Source organism: Bacillus rossius, chromosome 3, assembly GCF_032445375.1.
Source record: "Bacillus rossius redtenbacheri isolate Brsri chromosome 3, Brsri_v3, whole genome shotgun sequence".
Taxonomy (NCBI): Eukaryota; Metazoa; Arthropoda; class Insecta; order Phasmatodea; family Bacillidae; genus Bacillus; species Bacillus rossius.
In genome coordinates, this window is record NC_086332.1 from 107,641,421 (window position 1) to 107,662,263 (window position 20,843).

Genomic DNA, 20,843 nt, shown 5'->3' on the forward strand with positions numbered 1-20,843 from the left:
ATCCCAAAAACATGTTTTCAAGTGTAACTTCTTAGCTGGTAGAGTAAGTGAAGTGCTCTATGACATGTTTGCACTCTTGCTTTCTTAGTGCATGCTTTTACTTGTGTATACTTACACATTCACTTGCACACATTCTGATACTACCTGTATCTGTGAATTTTCTCTTCTAATGTACTTGGAGGCCACGCAGTATGTTTTTTTTTTTTAATTTAAATGAGCCTGACATTTTTTCTCGAACCAACAGGTTTATGTAAATGATATATCAGATTTAAAAGCAAAATAATCGTGTAAAAGCTCTAATTTGAATTCCTTATTTTTCATGAATATAATTATAAGCATTTTGAAACCATTATTAGGTTGCTGCAGCGGCCATAATTGCTTACATACCAGATATTCCTTAAGCTTCTGTGCCTAAATGTTGGACAGAAAATGTTATTTTTCCTTAGAAATGTTTTCTTACTATATACATAAAATTTTTCTATGTGCTGAATTTGTCTTGCTGGACAAACACTGATGCAATAGAAGTGAACGTAGTACTCATACATTTAACCTTCTACTGTATTAAAGACATATATTAGGAAAATTGTTTGACTTGTCATGTCAAAGTTATTCTTTAGCACATCTCACACTTGTTCTGCAATAGGAGGTAAAAGGAGCGCACTGATGCCAGATGAAACTGAGTGGCCACACTCACTGATGCTTCTCTGTTTATATTTATTAAGCCCACAATAAATATTTAAAAAAGTAAAATTTTTCAATAACAAATTTTTTTTAGGTGTATTGAAAATTCTCTTTTCTAGATAGCTCACAGTGATAATACATGTAGTATATGCTTAAGGGTATACTGGCATAAGCTTGTGTGTTATGTTCAGACTCATATAAACATGCATGTATTTTTTAATGTATGTATGTATATGCAGACTGAAGATAGTTAAAATAATATTTACTAATAAACAGGACATAATAAAATAAATAAAAGTGACATCTAAGAATAGTAGCTGGACAAGGCCCACACTTCTTAGCGAAACAAATCTGCCTCTGATTTGTCTCAATTTATTTAAGTTTAATGACATAAAAAAAGTGACTATATTTGCAAACTAAATGGATGTAAGCAAAATTGTACAATAGGTAATGTTTTTGTAATTTTTGTTTTCATTTTATTTTAGTTTAACATTTGTACAGTCTTAAAAAAAATTCCTTTGGTATTTCCTTCTTAATGTGTTTAGGTTCCTTCTAGAAAATGCTACGGTTTCAGAAAGGACATGTGTTTTCTTAAAAATACGTCCTAATTTTTTGTATCCTTTCTTGCAGCCTACTGATACAGTTCATCTGCACTTCTTTGTGTTATGTACATATTTTTTTATTTGTCTGTTTAACTAATTAAAATGAAACTAATCTTATAGCCGAGGTCAATACTAGCATACATGCCTTAACTTGGGATTTACCTCGAAAACCTGTTACATTGAAGCTGGTTTACGATGTAATCAACTAAAATTAATTCAACTGTTGTACAAAACACTGTAAATATAATGGCTTTACTTTATTTAGAATGACAACTCCAATTTATTGGTTTGGTTAGATCTATGCTGAGAAGCTTACAGCCTGAGTAAAGTAAAATTATCTTGTTTTTATTACATTTATTAATTGCATTTCAGGAAAGATATTGTGTTACTCAGGCCTTTTTAATAAAAGTTACAATTTTACAGGTGACCGGAAACTGTCAGACAAGTTTAAATATTAATTACAAATTTATGTATCAAAAAGTTTACAAGTTTATAGAACTGTAATGACAATTGTAGACTTGTATCACACTATTACACATACCTACTAGTTTCATAGAACTTTTGAACTGACATGTAAAAATCATACAAATTTGTCAAATATTTACCTGTTCAATGAAACATGTACTGTACTGTTTATTGACATATTTAGAAATTTGTAGGGGTGTCATTTTGATAGATAACCCTTCATATGTAACCAGTTTCTTGTTACCTATACGCTTATGGGTATGTAACTTGCCGGATTACCTTTGTAAAAATTGGCGTGGTTTATTTTTTCCTTGTAAATAATAAACACTAGCAGCAGTAGTAAGAGTGATGAATGAAATAGAAACAAGTGTATTGTTTGTCAGGCAAATATTAAAACCTAACCTCTGTGTGGTATTTTGTTAATCTACACTTTAGTTACCTACATTCTAATAGAGTAACAGTAACTTTTATGACTTGACAAAAAAATTATTGCATTTACAACACATTTATTTTTAGTCTTTTAGTCAAACAATTTACAGTGCCTGTTGTGTTAGTAGAACATTATCATTTGTGAGCTGTGAACTTTTCATGAAGTAGGTAATAACAGATTTGTAGTACATGGTGTATATATTATGTCGTGTCGTACTAGTCGAGTTATATGAAATATGTTCCTGGTGGTTATGAAAAGCCTTTGGAATATTGTTTTGGCAGCACACACATACTCAGAAGTCGTAGCTTTTCTTGCCAGAGACATAAATAATAATTTTTTTTTCTTCTTTTAATAACATTATAAACTTATTCTCAAAAAATATTTTGCTTTCTAACTCTAAATAAAAACTAGGCCTCTGGTTAGCTTTTATTGCATGTGTAAAAATATTTTGGATTTAATAAACTGTTCAATAATTTTTTCAGTTCGTTAAAAAAAAAGATCCAATTTTTCCAGAAAATTAATTTTACACTGTTTGATTTGAGTTTTTATATCTTTCTTTACTTATTATAAAGATCTTAGAGGTATCAAATATCAAAAGTATTGCTTTAGCTCAAAAAGCAAATTTTAAGTTGTCAAAAATTAAATTTTAAGTTTTTAGGCTTAGTTAAATCAGGGACAGTGTAAAGAGAGTTTATGCCAAGTTCACTGCGCACTGTAACCTAAGTACGAGATAATGCTGTGGAGTCTCGTAAATACAGTGTGGGAATGTGTTTCTTTTTTTTTTTGCCTCTTATGATAGCTTCATTTGATACGGCTTGTATTTGTCTGTTCTAGCTGTGCACGAGAAGTTTTTCGTGACGTTCATGGTGGCCTCCGAGCTGTACATGATGTTGACATGCTACCTGCTGCGCAGCATGAGAGCCGAACCTCCGGACAATGTCGAAGCTCGTTCGCTTCGTATCAAGTACCAGCTTCTCGCCGTCAACATGACCTCCTTCGCCCTGGCCGCCTATTTCTTCCTGCGGCACAACTGGTACTGCGAACCAGGGGGTGAGTAGCCTTGTGGCAGAACTTTGCTTCCTTCCACTGGTTAGTGGTTGCGTGGTATCTGGGTTCTGTTCCCGCTGGAGTTTCTTAGTCAATGATCCATTCTCATCTTATTACTCCTAGGCCTATGCAAGTATTCAAATTTTTGAATACGACTAGTTCATTATTCATATTCAATTTGACTTTGAACACTAACACCTCTAAATAACTAATATTCTATTGGTTACAAATATTTGACCTAAAATATCTCATGATTTGGTCATATACTAACATTCACTGTTGAGTTTAAGTAATTTGTGTGATATAAATACCCAGTGTCGATGTTTTAATGTGACTACACAATCAAAAACATGAACAATACTTGTTTTAAACACGCAACAAGTGTTCAAAGTTATTTCACTTCTGTATCAAAAAACATTAGTAGAAAAAATCCTGTGAATGATTAAAATCACGCAACATTTGTGACATTTCAAACTTAAGATAACAACTGGCTTTGTATTCTGTTTGACACATGTACCAGTAGCAGGGAAAATTAAACAGACATTTAACAACCATGTACTTCAAAACAAAAAACAGAGACTCCTTTGTGATGGCCATTAAAATAAGTTTAGATGATAGTTGCAACTGTGTATAAATCAATAGTTGCAATTGATCTACCACCATGCGACTCAGTAGCAGCTTACTTGCTGTTTGTATCTTTAAAGAAACAGATGTTGAGACTCAGAAACAAAATAAGCAAATGTAAATAATAGTTATGGATTCCAGAAGAAGTTAGCAGAAAATGTGTTTGTAATAATGCTGAACTAAAATTCAATTTACCTGGCTGCCACTAATAATGAAAATGTGTGAATAACTAGGGTTTGAATATGTAAATATGTGCTCATGTAATCACTATTTCACAAATACAGAATTTTAAAATAATTAAATGGTTTTTTGTAAAATGGATTGGATTTCACTATATTTTGTAGTTTGTGAAATTTTTCTAGATCAATATGAAAGTAGCAGGTTCTGGGAAACAATGCGAATAAAAACTGAAATGAAAGGTTGTTTAGCTGCATAAAAACATTTTATCTTAAAAAAAAATAATATTTTAAGAACATTTTAGTAGCTTATAATAAGTTATTGCACCTGAATTAACCTAACCAAATATTCACTTCATTATTATTTTTCTTATTTCCCAGAAACCACTACATTTTTCTTTCCCTACGTATTTGTTATTGCATCTGAATTAACCTAACCAAAATTTCACTTCATTATTATTTTTCTTATTTCCTAGAAGCCACTACATTTTTCTTTCCCTACGTATTTGTTATTGCATCTGAATTAACCTAACCAAAAATTCACTTCATTATTATTTTTCTTGTTTCCCAGAAGCCACTACATTTTTCTTTCCCTATGTATTTGTTATATGATGTGTAAAATTTTCTTTTATGGGATTCCAGTCTTCATTCTTACTACTCAAATTTGATATTCATATTTGAGAGTAATTTGGTATTCATATTCATTTTTAACTAAAAAACTGATATTTGCATAGGTATAACCACTGTTAATTTTCTGTTGACCCCCATAGTCATTTCAAATTAAAAAAACGATATTTGTATAGGTCTAATCACTGTTAATTTTTGTTGACCCCAATGTCCGAAAAATGTTAAGCTCTAATTCATTCTCTCCACCATTTGAATAGCACTTCTATAAGCATGGCTTAGGATGGGATATAGGATTGACGTAATGAACAGGACAAATGCAGTTAGGGATGGAATTGGAGTGTACTGTCATGGATCTTGTCATGGTGCAGTGTTCAAAAATGTTGTGATAGTCATTGCAGTCTGTCTCGAGTTAAACCTCTATACCTGATTAACTCTTTCAATCATATTTTACAACCTCTTTTATTTACTTTCACTCTATTTGAGATGTTCCTGTTTATTTATTGATATCTGGCTGCTTGGAGAAAATATTTGCACTTTAACTTAGTTGACTCTATCTGTGAATAATCCTGTTGGCGTTAATTGGTTTAGTAGTCTTTATCTTACCTTATCAGTTTCTGCCTTTACATTGCTGATATTTATGAATTAGGAATAAATAGGTACAATGAATAATTGTAAATAAAATTAGGCAAAATCCCTGATTAACATGTGTATACATAATGTTAAAAAAATCATAAAATTTAGTTAGCAAACTTACCCTCTTTCACAAAGTGGTAAATTACTATATTTTAACCCCTCTTAGGGATGGAATTAAGGTGACAGTAGAGAACGTTTATGGTTTTAGTTACATAGTTTATGATTCATAATCAATATCTTCACATTAGCTTGATTATGTGCGGGGATATATTTATATTTTATTAAACAACCTTACTCTTTTCCTTTCCTTGTTAGCTGTTGAATAGTAAATTTGTAATCATCAAGTTGGTAGCAGAAGGAAACTGTAAGAGTATTGATTTCCTGGTTTTGTTGTTGTAGTCTATGCAGTCTTCCGGTAGCCATTTTGTAGAGAGGATTGTGTTGTAATGTAGTCGTGAAATAAATATCCTCTAAGGAAAATGTTCATATGCTTTCTCAATAAAATAAGGCTCAAAAGGTTCTGGGCCCAGAGTCGCAAATATGTTTCTGTAGATAGCCCGATCGTGGAGTGCGTACGAAAGTGAAAGGGGACAAGAGAGTGATAACCTAAAAGTGCCACGCAGTCGCAAAAATTGCGGGATAATTTTTGCCATGTCTAGCTCGAAAATGGGCACCTCGGGTGTATCGGGATCGCCGGTTGTGGAAAAACTTCTCGGGCGCGAAAATTATTCTTCATGGAAGTTCACCATGAAAGCCTACCTAATACATGATGAACTCTGGGACGTGATTGAGACACAGCTACAAGGTTCGGAGGAAAACAGCGCCTGGAAGAAAAGGTACCAGAAGGCACATTCACATATAGTCCTGTCTGTGGATAAAATAAATTATTCACACATCAGGGACACCAAGACAGCAGCTGAGGCATGGCTGGCATTGGAAGGTGCGTTCGAAGATTCCGAGATAACGAGGCGCGTCGGTCTGTTGAATGTACTAGTCACGACGACTCTAGAGAAATGTCTATCATTAGACGACTACTGTGATCGTATAATAACGACCGCATACAAACTGAATGAGATGAAGTTTCATGTCAGTGATGAGTGGATTGGAACCCTACTGCTTGCCGGATTACCCGAGAGATATCGACCAATGATCATGGCGATGGAAAACTCTGGACTTATATCACAGGCGATAGTGTGAAGGTGAAGTTGCTGCAGGAAATCAAGATGGAGGGGACAAGCAACAGTGACGAGACCGTTCTATATTTAAGAGCACAAGGGCAAAGGAAGACAGTGAGATGCTACGAGTGCAACAAGCCAAACCACATTCTGAAATTCTGCAATAGCGAACACAAGAGTTCCACTCAACGACAATACCACAAAAATAACATGTCGAATGTCAAGAAAAGTGAGAAGAAGGCGTTCTTGGCTGCAGATCCTCAGGACGTGCAATCCAGAAACTCGTACCTGGACTCATGTGCATCAACACACATCACGCACAATGAAAAAGGGTTGCACAACAAGAGGGTATGTGACAACACAGTTACAGGGGCAAACGGGGATTAACTTGTAGATAAGGCCTCTGGATGTGTGGACTTAAATTTTTGTCTGAAAAACGAAGTCATTGAAGTAGAGGCAAGTGATGTGCTACATAGACCAACCTCAACTGTAAATCTCCTCTCCGTAAGCAAGGTAGTTAACAAAGGAAACAAGGTATGTTTCAAAAGCAAAGGTGGTTTTATATATGGTCCAGATGGGAACTTGATGGCTAAGGCCGGTCTTACGAATGGTATTTATCGCCTCTCCACAACTGACACAAATGAAATAGGTCCTTATGTCACCAACCAACAAGCTTGTCTGTGGCATCGTAGGTTAGGGCATTTAAATCGCAAAGGCATGTTACAGCTAGCCAAGGTATCGACAGGAATGGGGAAAGATGCGGTGACCAAAGACCCTTGCAACTTTTGTGTAATGGGCAAACATTCACGTTTTCCATTGAAAATAAGTGGAAAGCATTCACAGAGCATTCTGGACCTAGTGTACACTGATCTTTGTGGGCCTATGGAAGTTCCATCCATAGGGGGCAGCAGGTACTTCCTGATTTTTATAGATGAAGGTACATTGAAGTACAATTTATAGTTGAAGGTACATTGAAGGTACATACATGTTTATTTCTTGAAGCAAATATCGGAGGTCACAGGTGTGTTCAAAGAATTCAAGTGCTTAGTAGAGAAGCAGACAGGTCGCTCCATAAAGGTTCTACGTTCTGACAATGAAACCAAGTACATGAATGGAGATATGAAAAAAATATCTCTCCTCACAAGGCATTGTGCACCAAACAACAGTACGACACAGCCCACAACAGAACGGCGTCGCGGAAAGAGCCAAGAGGACACTAGTAGAGAAGGCACGCACGATGCTCTTAAATGCCAACCTACCAAAGCAGTATTGGGCTGAGGTAACTCTCACTGCTGCCTACTTGACAAATCGGTCTTTTTCAAGTGTTCTCCAGTAGGATACCCCCTACAAGGTTTGGCAGAAAAGTGAACCCAACTTGTCACACTTGAGAGTTATTGGTTGCAAGGCTATGGCGCACATTCCGAAGCCCTGCAGAAAGAAGTGGGATCCAAAGTCGGAAAGATTGATTTTTGTGGGTTATTGTGAGAATCAGAAATGATAAATGATGAAACGGGAAAGTTAATCATGTCGTGACATTGTGTTCATAGAGCAAGAAGAGAAACACACTGAAGGTGAGGAGGGTATACAATTAATCGGTACAGTATCCACACAGGAACTTGAGACTGAAAATTTTCCAAAAGAGCAACATAGTGAGGACAAGAGGTTTTGAACAAGAGGAACAAGAGAAACAGGGAGAAAAAGCAACAGAGTCATTTCAAAATTTTAGAAAGGAAGAACAAAGGGTACAGGTCGGAAGGGAACAGCAAGAGATGCGAAGATCTTCCAGGCCCCGAAAACCAAAGGAATGGCCGAATCATGTAATATGTTATGCTGAGAGTTTGAGTCTGTCGGATGGACATATAAATGTGGAAGATGTGCTCAAAGGTGAACATTCTGTAGAGTGTCAATTTCGAAGAGGTCAATGAACCAAAGGACGCAAAAGTCCTGAAGACAAAGTGGGTGTTAGGAGTGAAACCCGGCTTAAACAATGAATCAGAAGTTTTCAAAGCCAGACTTGTCGTGAAAGGTTGCAGTCAGGTTGAAGGGGTGGATTTTGGGGAAACATAGTCACCTGTTGTGAAGTATTCATCTACCATCTCTCTTGCAGCGAGGGAAGACCTGGATGTAGACTACATGGATGTGACGACGGCATACTTATATGGAAACCTAGATGAAGAAATTTACGTTACACCCCCAAAAGAGTTTACAAAAACCAGAAAAGTGTGGAAGTTGAAAAAGGCAGTGTACGGACAGATAAAAGCTGGTCGAAACTGGAATAGTAGACTTGATGAGGTGCTACGTCAAAATTGTTTTATGCGCTCCGATGCAGATCCATGTGTCTATCACTTTCATGACAGCTACAAGTTTACTGCGATAGCTGTGTATGTCGACAATTTATTGATTTCCTCAAATGACAAGAATGTCAAGCAAAACACAAAGAAATTCCTGAAAGAGAATTTTGACATGTAGGACTTGGGACCAGCAACAAAATGTATAGGGATGAACATCACGAGGGACAGTGAAGCAGGAAAACTATGGATCTCTCAAGAGGTTTACACAGAGAAGATACTCCAGCGTTTTGGCATGGCTGATGCAAAGCCTTCCGTAACGCCCCTGGACCCTGAAATGGACCTGGAGGCAGACTGCTCTGAAGAGGTCAACGTTCCATACTGAGAGGTGATAGGCAGTTTGCTGTACCTATCGCAAGCAACCAGACCCGATATTTGCCATGCAGTTATTCTACTGAGTAGGTACAACAACTCACATAAGAAGATACACTGGGTAAGTGTGAAAAGAATCTTCAGATACATAAGGGGAATGCTGGGTTACAAGTTAGAATTTTCCAGGGATGGTAACAAGAGGTTGGAGACATACAGTGATGCAGACTGGTGGAACAAGGTCAACCAAAGACACTCCGTCATTGGGTCATGCTTCAGACTAAGTGGCGGCCAGATCTCGTGGCACAGCAAAAGACAAAATACTGTCGCACTGTCAACCTGTGAGGCTGAATAAATGGCTGTGTCATATACTGTGCAGGAGCTGTTATGGCTAAGACAACTGATGTCAGAAATATAGAACCCAAGAGTGTAGAAGGGACACTTGACGTGTTCTGTGACAAAAGGGATTCGATTCAGTGGGCTAAAAATGTTATGACCAATGCCCGGTCAAAGCACATAGACATCATTTCCTCAGACAGTATATTGATTCAAAAGTAATAAACATCAAATACCTGTTGTCTGAGGAAATGCTGGCTAATGTGTTAACGAAGCCGTTGGTCAAGGCAAAACATAAATTTTGTACAGGTAAGTTTGGACTTGTAGACAGCAAAGAATAATATGGTAATTGTATACTAACTTAAGCAGAAATTGCTCTTCGCCCCCTTGGTAAGCCTGTGCGAATATAAGTTTTTTTAGTTCGAATCAAAATCGAATATGAATACCAAATTATTCTTGAATATAAATATTGAGTTCGAATAATTGGAATGAGAATTGAAATCCCATAAAACATGTTATATCACATCACATTACAATATGATAACAGGTACATATTTACTGATACAATGTATGTAGAATCAAAAAACTGACAGTACTTAAAATTTTAAGGTTCTCCAATTTTATAATTAGTTTGTATTAAAAAAAGTCTTGTCACATAACTACATATTAGCTAATTTATATTTTTGTGGAGAAACACAAGCTGCTCTACATTTTCGGGGAGTAGACTCTCTCTTCTACACGTCACAATGTTGCCAGCTGTTGAGAAAAGTCTCTCACTGCACACTTGTGTGGCAGGTATAGGCAAGTACTTTCTTGCTACCACAACTATGTTTCGGAAACAAGTGACAAGTGTCTCTGACCAGAAACGGAAAGGATTTTCATTCTTTGGGATTAAGGGTGCTGCCAGATATTCGTTTACTTCTCCTTGGATAGTTTCTTCGTAGCTTGCAAGCGTAGACTGAGCTGCTTTTGAAGGTTTCACGTAGGCCCACAGAGATGACTTCTTAATAGGCATTTCACTTGTAGCCTCACTTGTCTCAGTTATAGTTTCAGCTACTGTGTTCAGCTTACACAGCTTACATACCTCCCTGCACAAATTTTCAACCCATATATATATATATATATTTTTTCATCCTCTATTAGTGAATCTTTGAACTGTGGATCCACCATCATAGAAAACACATTTACTTCACAATCTTGGTACACCATGAAACGTGATCGCAAGCTTTTAAGTAAGTTCTTGGCAAGAGTTACTGCTTGCTCTTTATCAGAAGTATAATTTGCCAGCATCTTCTCCATGCAGAAGAGAATGGGAAAAATTAGCGAACTAGTAGGGAAACTATCTGAACTGACCTCGGTAGTAGCTTCTGCAAGAGGTTCCAAAACATCAACAACAGCTTTGCATAGATTCCATTCATTCTGAGAGAATGAGTCCAAATTAGTTCCTTGTAGAGCTGCCCCAACTGATTCTCTAACCAAAATAAGTCTGGCCAGCATGTTACGTTCCGAATTCCACCTTGTTTCAATATCTTGAATTAATTCAAGAACAGGTTCCCCCAATCTTTTTTGCTTTTCATGAAGCCTATCTCTTGCTGAAGTGCTTCGTGAGAAGTACCCCACTATGGACCTTGCTTTCTGGCACATATTTTGAAGTCCTTCTGTTTCCTTCTTGGCATCTCCAATTGCCAGCTGCAAAGTATGTGCAAAACAAGTTTGTGATTTGCAATTTATTGCTTCAAGTGCAGCTCTAAAGTTACGAGCATTGTCTTAGACAATAAACAGTGGGATAGTGTTTCCTTCACTTAATATGTCCCATTCCTCCAGAGTTTCAACAATAGAAGCTTTTATGGAAAGTGCTGTATGAGCACCACTCAATTTTCTGACTTTTAGGCAGTGAGACCTGTAATTAAAATGTGTGTCGGCATAATGGCAAGTGAGAGACAGATAAGAATCTGAGGCTCTTGATGTCAAAGAATCTGTTAATGACACTGACTGAATATCTTGGATATCATTAGCCAATGTTTCCTGCATTTTACTTTTGCATTTTTGGTACAAATTTGGAACAATACTGCGTGAGAATGTTGTACGGCTTGGAACAGTGTATTTGGGTTGTGCTTCCTCCAACATTGCCCTAAATCCTGGTTCATCTACAATGGCAAAGGGATGCATACCTTTTACAATGAAATTTGCTACCCTGTCAGTTAGTTTTTTTGCATTAGGGTATGAAGGCTCCCACTTGGTTGGCTGAATGAAGCTGGAAATTGTTGACTGTGTGTGTGATGAACCTGCAGAAGTCTCCATCTGTGTCCTTGTAACCTTAAGTTTCTTGACTTGTGATTGATAATCTGAATATTCATAATAATGTAGCTGCAAGTGGTTAATCATGGTAGTAGTGTCCCTGAAAAAGTGGAAAATGTATTTATACAGTATAAAAAACTTATTAGAATTTTTTTTTAAATTTTATTACTTAGAAATTAAAATATAAAAAAAACTGCATGATTTTAACTAAGAAATATTGAAATTGTCATAAATCCACTTATTTTTTTAAAATTAATTTCACTTAAGAATATCAAGATCAGATCTATAATTTGTTTCAAGCAAAAAAAAAAGTTTTGAATTTTTGAATGTTTAAAAGTTTTCAATGCTATGAATCTAGACATCTGCCATCTTCATGAAATATCCATTTACATCATTATAAGTGTCTTGAGTGTGTTTAAAATTGTGGTGCTTAATTTTAAAAATATTAAAAGTTCCAGACTGAAATACGGTGTGAGATTTTTATTAGGTTAAGAAAGGGTGTAGTTCTGTTATTATTTACATAAGCACACTTTAGCACAAAGGAACAATACTTAAAAACTAGACTTGCCAATCACAGATGTGCTAACCTATCCATGTGACAACAATGTAATCCTTTATCATGTTCAAGGACTGTTAAAAAAATCATCTAGGTAATTTCATGCAAAGGTGATGGATGTTTCACGTTAATGACTATGATATACCTATTTAATACATACCCTTTGGAGTTTTCAAACGTTTCTTGCATCGTTTGCAAATTGTTTCTTGTTTACTTGTTTGCGACTTGTCAAAAAATTTCCATATCACAGATCGTCCCACTGTTGGAACATCAGCCATTCTGATGTTCACTGCGCAAGTACTTATAAGTAATGGCTATGTATGCCACCTTACTATTGCACAAATGATAAAATCTCAGCAGTCAATGTTACTATAAGACACACTCACAAGGAACTGTATGTGTACAGCAACTACACTTCATAAATATGCTGTTTGGGAATGGAATTTCATTTCCTGTAATTTGGGCTGGGAAATAATTATTTCTCATGGGAATCAAAATAGGATCTGAAAAAAAAATGCACTTTAATAAACACCCTCCTAGTGTAACCTTTTTTGTTTTGACACGCGGGACAGGATAATTGCTGAGCTGTCACTACGTGAGGAATTAGGGAAGGGTGGGAAGGGTTTTGAAGGGGGGGGGGGGTGGCCGCCTGCATCCAGTCGTTTACTGTGTATTATCCTATTGAAAAACATTTACGTAGCATGTTAGGCTTTTGGAGTCTTTGCTATGAGTATGCGGCCAGATGTTTTCCACATGGTCTGTACAATTTTCTTTCTCTTCGCCGTCACGTTCAGAACAAAATATCAGTGCCGACAAACCATGTTTCACCCTCTAATCTGAAAACTTTCAGCTATAACACCCCAGTCGTGTGGATTTTACAGACACGTATTTATCTTTATCAGTATGCTGACAGTTCAAATCTATTTTAAACGACCTGACGACATTCTTCTACATAAAATACGTTAGTTATCGCTCCGAATTACTGTGTTCAAACTGGCTTTACGTGGCCAGATGTAGTGGAATAACTCCACATACATAACTCTAAAACATTACGAAAATCCCGCGGAACTTTTACCCCCGCCCAACGAGAGAAACCTCCGTGATCCCGAAATGTTTCCCGGTTTCAGTGATCCCGCTCAGCCTTTTTTGTAAATGACTGAATATTCATTTTTTCAAAGTGTTAGTATTCAAAATTGAATTGAATACGAATAATAAACTATTCGTTTTGATATTCGAAAATTCGAATATTCGCACAGGCCTACCCCTTGGGAGAGCTACAAATTTAAGGGGTGTTGTTGAAGAGTAAATTTGTAATCATCAAGTTGGTATCAGAAGGAATTTGTAAGAGTTTTGAATTCCTTGTTTCATTTTTGTAGTCTATGCAGTCTTCCGGTAGCCATGTTATAGAGAGAATTGTGTTGTGATGTAGTCGTGAAATAAATATCCTCTTAAGGAAAATTTTCGTATGCTTTCTCAATAAAATAAGGCTCAACATTAGCTATCAAGTTTTTTTCCGTTAGTTTGTTCCTCGTACTTTATGTTCTTTGAGGATATTATTTTTGTGTACAAAATTTATTGTATTTTAATTCCAAGTCACTCATCGATATAATTTAGAAAAATGAATTTACAGCGAGACTCACTATGACAGATACTCTTTCCTGTAATGATTTGCACACACAGCTCACGTGTTTGCTAGAGGTACAATGAATGTGATCAATTTGACATATGCCCAGCAGTGTAACCAGCACGTCATCGCTGTATCTGGTGTGCTTTGAACTTTAAATACTTGTAAGGAAACTGTCAGGATTAAAGTGTGTAGTAAAATAAACTAACAATAAAGTTTTAAATGGCCATTGGTGTAGGTGTGTCAGATTCTGTCTTGTTTTAAACTGACATAATAAGTGCATCTGCTCTGTACTAACAAATTAAATTCTAATATTTCTGAGTAGTTTCAAATTGATATTTTTTAATGTCCGTAATAATGAACACCTATATTTAATTCTAAAAAATTCATGTATTCCTTCAAAATAGTATTTGACTTAAAAATATATGCACTTGGACAACTGATGAATTATAGTAATTCAATGGTCAAAACATTAACTTTTAGGATAATCATGCAAAACTATTCATGACTCCAACATTAATTTTTACCTTAATTTGTAAGCCAACCCTTCATTAATATTAAGAGCCATTATTGATGACGTGATATTCTCTAGATATGATTGATGTCAGTCAAGATAAAACACATGAAAATCCCAAGCAACTATTCTCCGTTCACTCTTAGCTGAGTTTTAAAATAAACCAACATCATCGTATCACTGCGCCGCGTCAGCAAGTGATAGGCTGAATTCATCTTGCGCGCCAAGCACTAGTTGCAACACACACACTTCATTACAGTCGGTGCTAATAAAATAACGGAGAAGTAATATAACAGGAAAATGGTGCCGTTACCGTTCAGGACACAAAAGCAAACAATGTTTATTTTTTGAATAATCGATAAAATAGCACCGTAACGTAAGACGACAATATGATAGCGTTACAATTTGGTACTCACCTAATCACTATCTGGCAGTGGCGCTATCCCTTCCAGACTTGAATCAGACCTACCACCACTATCTTCATTACTACTGTCGTCACTGTCACCGAGAGGAACTATAGCACTGTCAACGACAATATCACTGATACCATCCAATTCCCACATTCTTTCCTCTTCTTTCATTACGTGCCGAATACAGTCGTTCCACTTCTCTGGAGTAATCTGAGACAAAGCTGTGGCTACCAAATCAGGTACCTCGCTTAGCTTGAATGTTCTGTTATTACGTGCCACGTAACCTTTAATCTGACTACATGAGTTTGATTGGATTCAAGTTGCAATGATATGGCGGTAGCCTTAGTACAGTATGCCCCGCTTTCTCGGCGATGTTGTCAATCACATATGCAGTCAAAGATGAACGTACTGTATGAACTAAATTCAGCAACTCCACTTTCACAGACGTTGCACTGAAGGATATATTTTTTGACTGTAACCACTCAATAATATTTTGTTTTCTCCACGAATGATTTGGCACACGATCACACTTTACACTGTGATAGGACACATTGTCCATAACAACAACACTGTTCTGTTATAATTTTGGCAATGTTTTTTCAAACCAATCCCGGAAAATGTCACCATTCATCTCTTCATGTTAATCTCCGGATTTCTTTGACTGAAAAATTAACTCACCGTTTTCCACAAAACCACTGTCGCTACCAATATGAAGCTATATAGGGCGCTGCCCCTTACCTGTTGGATTTTTTAGTCCTGTAGACAGTCCTGACAGAAAAGCTTCTCTCTTCTTCTTAACTGTAGAATATTTCCCAGACTTGTTTGTAGCATGCCCTTCATTCACCCACGTTTCATCTAAATAGTATATTTTGTGTCCTTGTTGTTGGTAACCACGGATTTTGCTTAAATAATTTCTTTGCCATAGTGAAATGTCATCCCTATCAATTATGACATTTGTTTTGCTTCTCTTTATGTACTGAAAACCGATAAGTTTTAACAGTTTATAAAATGTTGTTCGTCTGAAATTAGGAAGTTCAGGGTTGTCATTAACACACCGTAGCACTTTGTTCAGCGTAGGTGGTTCATTTGCGAAGATAAAACTATGCACTTTACGCCTAATAGCCGTCTTCACAAAATAATCACAAGTTTTGATAACAGGATACTCACGTTTCCTTTTCTTCCCGGGAGTTGTTAATGTCCCAGTGTCCTGTAATTCTTTCCTTGAACGAAGCACACTGCTCTTCGAAACACCCGTAAATTCCGCAGTTGAACTCGCGATATCGTTCACACGACAATCCAGTTATTTGTCTGAAAATGTTTTAAAAACATTCAACACAATAGTTTTCTGTGCACTTTTCAAAGGCTTTCCTGTTCTGTGCTTTACAAAACTCGGTATGGTGTCAGCCATAACAAACCGTGCGCGCGCGAATCCGAAATACAACTGTTGTGCCAGGCATCAACTGTAGCATCAACTGTCCACTGTACACACGGCATCTGCTAACATAATTGTAAGTAAATACTTGCTGACACATTAAACTGTATTGGATATTGATGGTGAAATGCTATAATGCTATATAACAATTGTTATAAATAGGCGGTGTAAAAATACTTACAAATGGTACGTAACCAAGGGACTATTTCTTGCACACAAATATAGTGCGCGGTGGCCGGTAGCCAATGAAAATATTTGTTTACAAGAGTCTTTGTTTACTCCAAAACTCAGGTAAGAGTGAACGGAGAATAGCTTGGGTAGATGGTAGAGAAGATTCTCTACTTCCTTCGGACCTCCGGGTAGTCTCTCCTATGGCAGGAACTTATACAGATTAGGGTGATGCCTAAAAGACCAAAAAAAAATTATTTTTATTTTTGCTGTAGTTCGCCCCACTATTTTGTTCTACCTGATGAGAGAAACAAAATATAATTTTTTCAATTTTTTTGGACAATTTTTAGGGGTTGCTACCAAGCTTTGAAGTTATAAAAAATATTGCAAAATTAAAATTTTACAAAAAAATTTTTTTTGTAGGGAATTAATATTTTTTTATTACAACCCAGTTGTTTGTGGTTGTTCAGTATAAAAATGTTATTAAAACCTTATTTAAATGCTAAAATTATCTTTATTTGGTTTTTAATTACATAATAAAATAACTGGTAAATGATAAAAAAACACAATTTGGTAAATGATAAAAAAACATAATTTGGCAAATAATTCTTTTATTTTCATTTCCTTACAAATAGATATCAAACATGGTCTTGTAATACTGTGATAAAGTGTCTGAAATTATATATATATATACACACACACACACACACATTCTTAACGAACAGTATAAATTTTTGTTTTAACGTAATGATGCAATAAAAATACGTACAGACACAGAGTCGTTTAAAAACTATTCAAATCAAACTTAACCAACTGCTATAGTCCACTAGGCAGACAACAATGTGGATTTTTTGTAGTCTGGATACTTCTGCCTGAATGATTTTAAAAGTAATAACATGTACTGTTTCTGGTCTTCATTAAGAGTAAGAATTTTATTATATTCTTGTATAAGGGACACTCCTCTCTCTGCAGCATCATTTACTACCTTGAATGACTTCACTATTTCTTTCATATTGATATATTCTTCGTCTTTATTCCAATCTTCAACTTTTTTTTCCAATAAACTTTGAATCGATTCCGGCGATGGAAAAGAATCATTTTGTATTACTGCTGACAAAATCCTCCAGCCCTTTCTTATTAATATTGTCCAGGTCAACAGTGATGCGCTTTGGAGAGAATTCAGCTCCTTCTTTATTCAGTGCTTCCACCATTTTTTCTTTGTTGTATTTGCAACGTTATCATCAAAAAAAGATAGAGCAATCAGTTCTTCAGAAATGTACCACAAATGGCCACAAATTTTGTTCAATGCCTTTTTTGCTAAAACACTGTTGACTTCCTCATATTTCTTCAGCTGTTTAAGGAGCTCTAAATCGTTCCTTGGTGCCAAACATGCTGATGGAACTTGGAACCAAAACTTTATGTAAATAATGACTGAGAACATACAGATCTCAAGCAATCCTTTTTCTTCGAGCTTCGTCAATTTAAATTGTTCTCTAAATAAGAATATTTTCAGAGAATAAATTGATTTGGCCATCCATCGAGCACGGTGAAGACCTGAAGGCTTCTTAAATGATACACCTTTTTCTGGAACTCCTCCTAGAAATATTATGCTTAGCTGCAACAGTTCCTTGTAGTCATCTCTTGGCTGATATTCACTTAGTTGTTTTTGAGAAAAGCAATTATTTCATCTTTAAGATTCTTTATCTTGCCCATAGATTCTACATCATTTTCAATTGTTAGATATTCTTCTTTATTGAGCGATGACCAACATTTCTGGAATCTCTTGAATAACAAATTATCTGGCCCTGAAGAAGGTCCTAATTGGTTTTGTACCTTCGATTCGAGCATTATTTCCATAATATGGTGCCTACATGGTAGCCAAAGCATTTCTTTATCCATTTTCTGTTCAAGTAAAATACAAGCCCCTTTGTGTGATCCAGTATTAGATGCAGTTGTATCAAAACACATACTCTTCACTTTATCAATTATACCCCAGGAAACGAGAGAGTCATAAACTGCTGATGCTATTTTTTCACCCTCTCCAGATTCAAGTTTTGGTATGCAAAGAGCTGATCCACTCCATTCCCTGAAACTAAAACTGGAAGACGATCGACTACTTCCTGTCCTGTAATATCTTCTAACATTTTCCCATCCCAGTGCACAGTTAAAGGTACAGCAGCTGAAAACTCCTTTTTTATATATTCTGCTATGCTCTGTCTCCATTAAACTCGCTGGCGGCGTATAGAAGAAAAAATTAGATTATATTTTGCAGGATCACATCCCAGCTGATTTAAAGTGGATGTAAGGACAAGAGCTGCTTTGCGATCACTTATTTTTGCAACATCCAAGCTTGTAGTCAATTCTCTGTTAAGCAGCTTTTTTCTTCCTCTTTTTTTAGTCCTATGTTTTGTATTTCCCCAGATTTAGATGTTGAAGGTTATCTTTATCTTTGAAAGATTTGTGCAATGGGAGTGCATGACTTGATGTAGGCTTTTGGACATACACCATTGCTTAGCACATGTATGTCTGCAGAAGAAAACTACAAAAAAACACAAATTAAGCAAAAATTGCTGTTGTCAGGATTTAACGCCACACAATATTCCACAACAGGAATATGGTCAACAAACAAGGAAAAAACAAAGAAAAATGGACTAACAGAACGAAAAATCCCCCACAAATGATGACAGTACAAAAATTCCGAACCCAAAAAAATTCAACACAACAGTTGAAACGAGACAAAAAACACAGCAAAATGTAAAGACTAAACAAACACAATAGTTTTCAAAAAAAAAAAAAAGAGAAACGAAAAAACCCCCACAAATGATGACAGCACAAAAAATTTTGAACCCAAAAAATTCAGCATAACAGTCAAAACGAGACAAAAACACGACCAAACGAAAAGACGAAACAAACACAACAGTTTTCTAAAACAGAAAAAAGGCCTCTCAAAGTCACTGTCGTAATCATGTGAGGATTCATCATCGGAAAAAATGCTAGGAATTTCTGATTTACATGTGATTGCCTTAATACTATCACTTTCTTTTGCCTTAAGCCTTAAACACCTCCATTCGAGCCTTTTTACGCTCTTGCTCTTCTTCCTTCTTGGATAGTTTCTTGCCAATGCCACCTATTTTCCCTGGACGTCCTTTTTCACGCTGCAACACTAAAAAGTCTCTATCTTCTTGAATTTGAATCATTTCCAGTGCCTTTGCATGCGCTACATCAAATAAGTAATCTAAATTGTAATTCCATGTTTCTTCTTTTAGTCTTAATACTGCTGATCTTTTAGATTTGTTCTCTTTATTATTCTTCAGATTCTGCCACTCTTTGAATAACTTTTCTACTTTATCAACAACATGTATTTGCTGTCTGGTAGGTATTCTAGCCTTATTCCAAATGGCTAGCAAATCTTTAGAGGTCGAATAAGCAGCTTCACGAATCTTTTGCTTTACTTGTTCTTTATAATAAAAAAATACGGACAGTACTTCCCATTTAGATGGAAGTTTGGCATGAATGAACGTTTCAGACATCTGTCCGACCAACCATATTTCTATCTTTTTCCTTGTAGAAATTGCAGAGTTTTTACTATGTTCCATGGTAAATACTGATAGTTATAAAATTAGTAAACATAAATTATATGGTTTTTCAGTTTAAATTCATAAATTTGCAGCTACATAGATAAAAACTTTTCAAGTAAATAATATTTTTTAGTTTGTTGTGTAATTATTTGGTTTACTATTTAAACAATGAATACAAAAACACTTACTATGAATTCACAAACCAAAATCACTTTCAATAACCAACTTTAACCACACACTCACAATCATAATTACTTTTAAAAACACTCTGGATAAGCTACATGAACAACTGCACAGATCAGACAGGCAGCTCACACATGACCTCGGCTGTGGGTTGGTTGGAGAGGAGTAAAGGGGGGATTTCGAGGAAGGGGGGAGGGGTGAGGTTGCTTGGAGGGGAGTCTCAGCACGACAATGTTCCCTTTAACGTGTAAAGTGGTGGTTGGTTGCTCAAGTATTTTATAATTACTTATTTCCTTATATTAAAAATTCATGTGCTGCAATATTGGTAATTTTATAAACTTTAAATGCTGGTAGCGACCCCTAAATTCGCTTTAAATAAAGCCAAAAAAATTTTAGATCATTTTACATGTGGGAGAATAAAATGAGAGGGTGAACCATTAAATTTTTTAACCTTCATTTTTAAGCATCACTCTAATTCAGATAGCTGCAAAGAACAACTACTGCTATGGATGCTGGAACTGGAACAATTTCAGAAATCAGAGATTTTTGTAGCTCCTGAAAAGTCTAAGACTTAGAATAGTCGTACCATCGATGATCTAGTAGTAACCAAACTCAGCAACACAGTGA

At 35.9% G+C, this 20,843-nt stretch overlaps 1 protein-coding gene across 1 annotated transcript in view; it reads left to right on the plus strand.

Annotated features, from left to right (window-relative positions):
- Window positions 1–20,843, plus strand: part of LOC134531120 (post-GPI attachment to proteins factor 2-like) — a 71,903-nt gene that overhangs the window by 23,867 nt on the left and 27,193 nt on the right. The window contains exon 3 of the mRNA XM_063366691.1: window positions 3,013–3,228. Within this exon, the coding sequence (XP_063222761.1) occupies window positions 3,013–3,228 (216 nt within the window). The remainder of the gene's footprint in view (window positions 1–3,012; window positions 3,229–20,843) is intronic.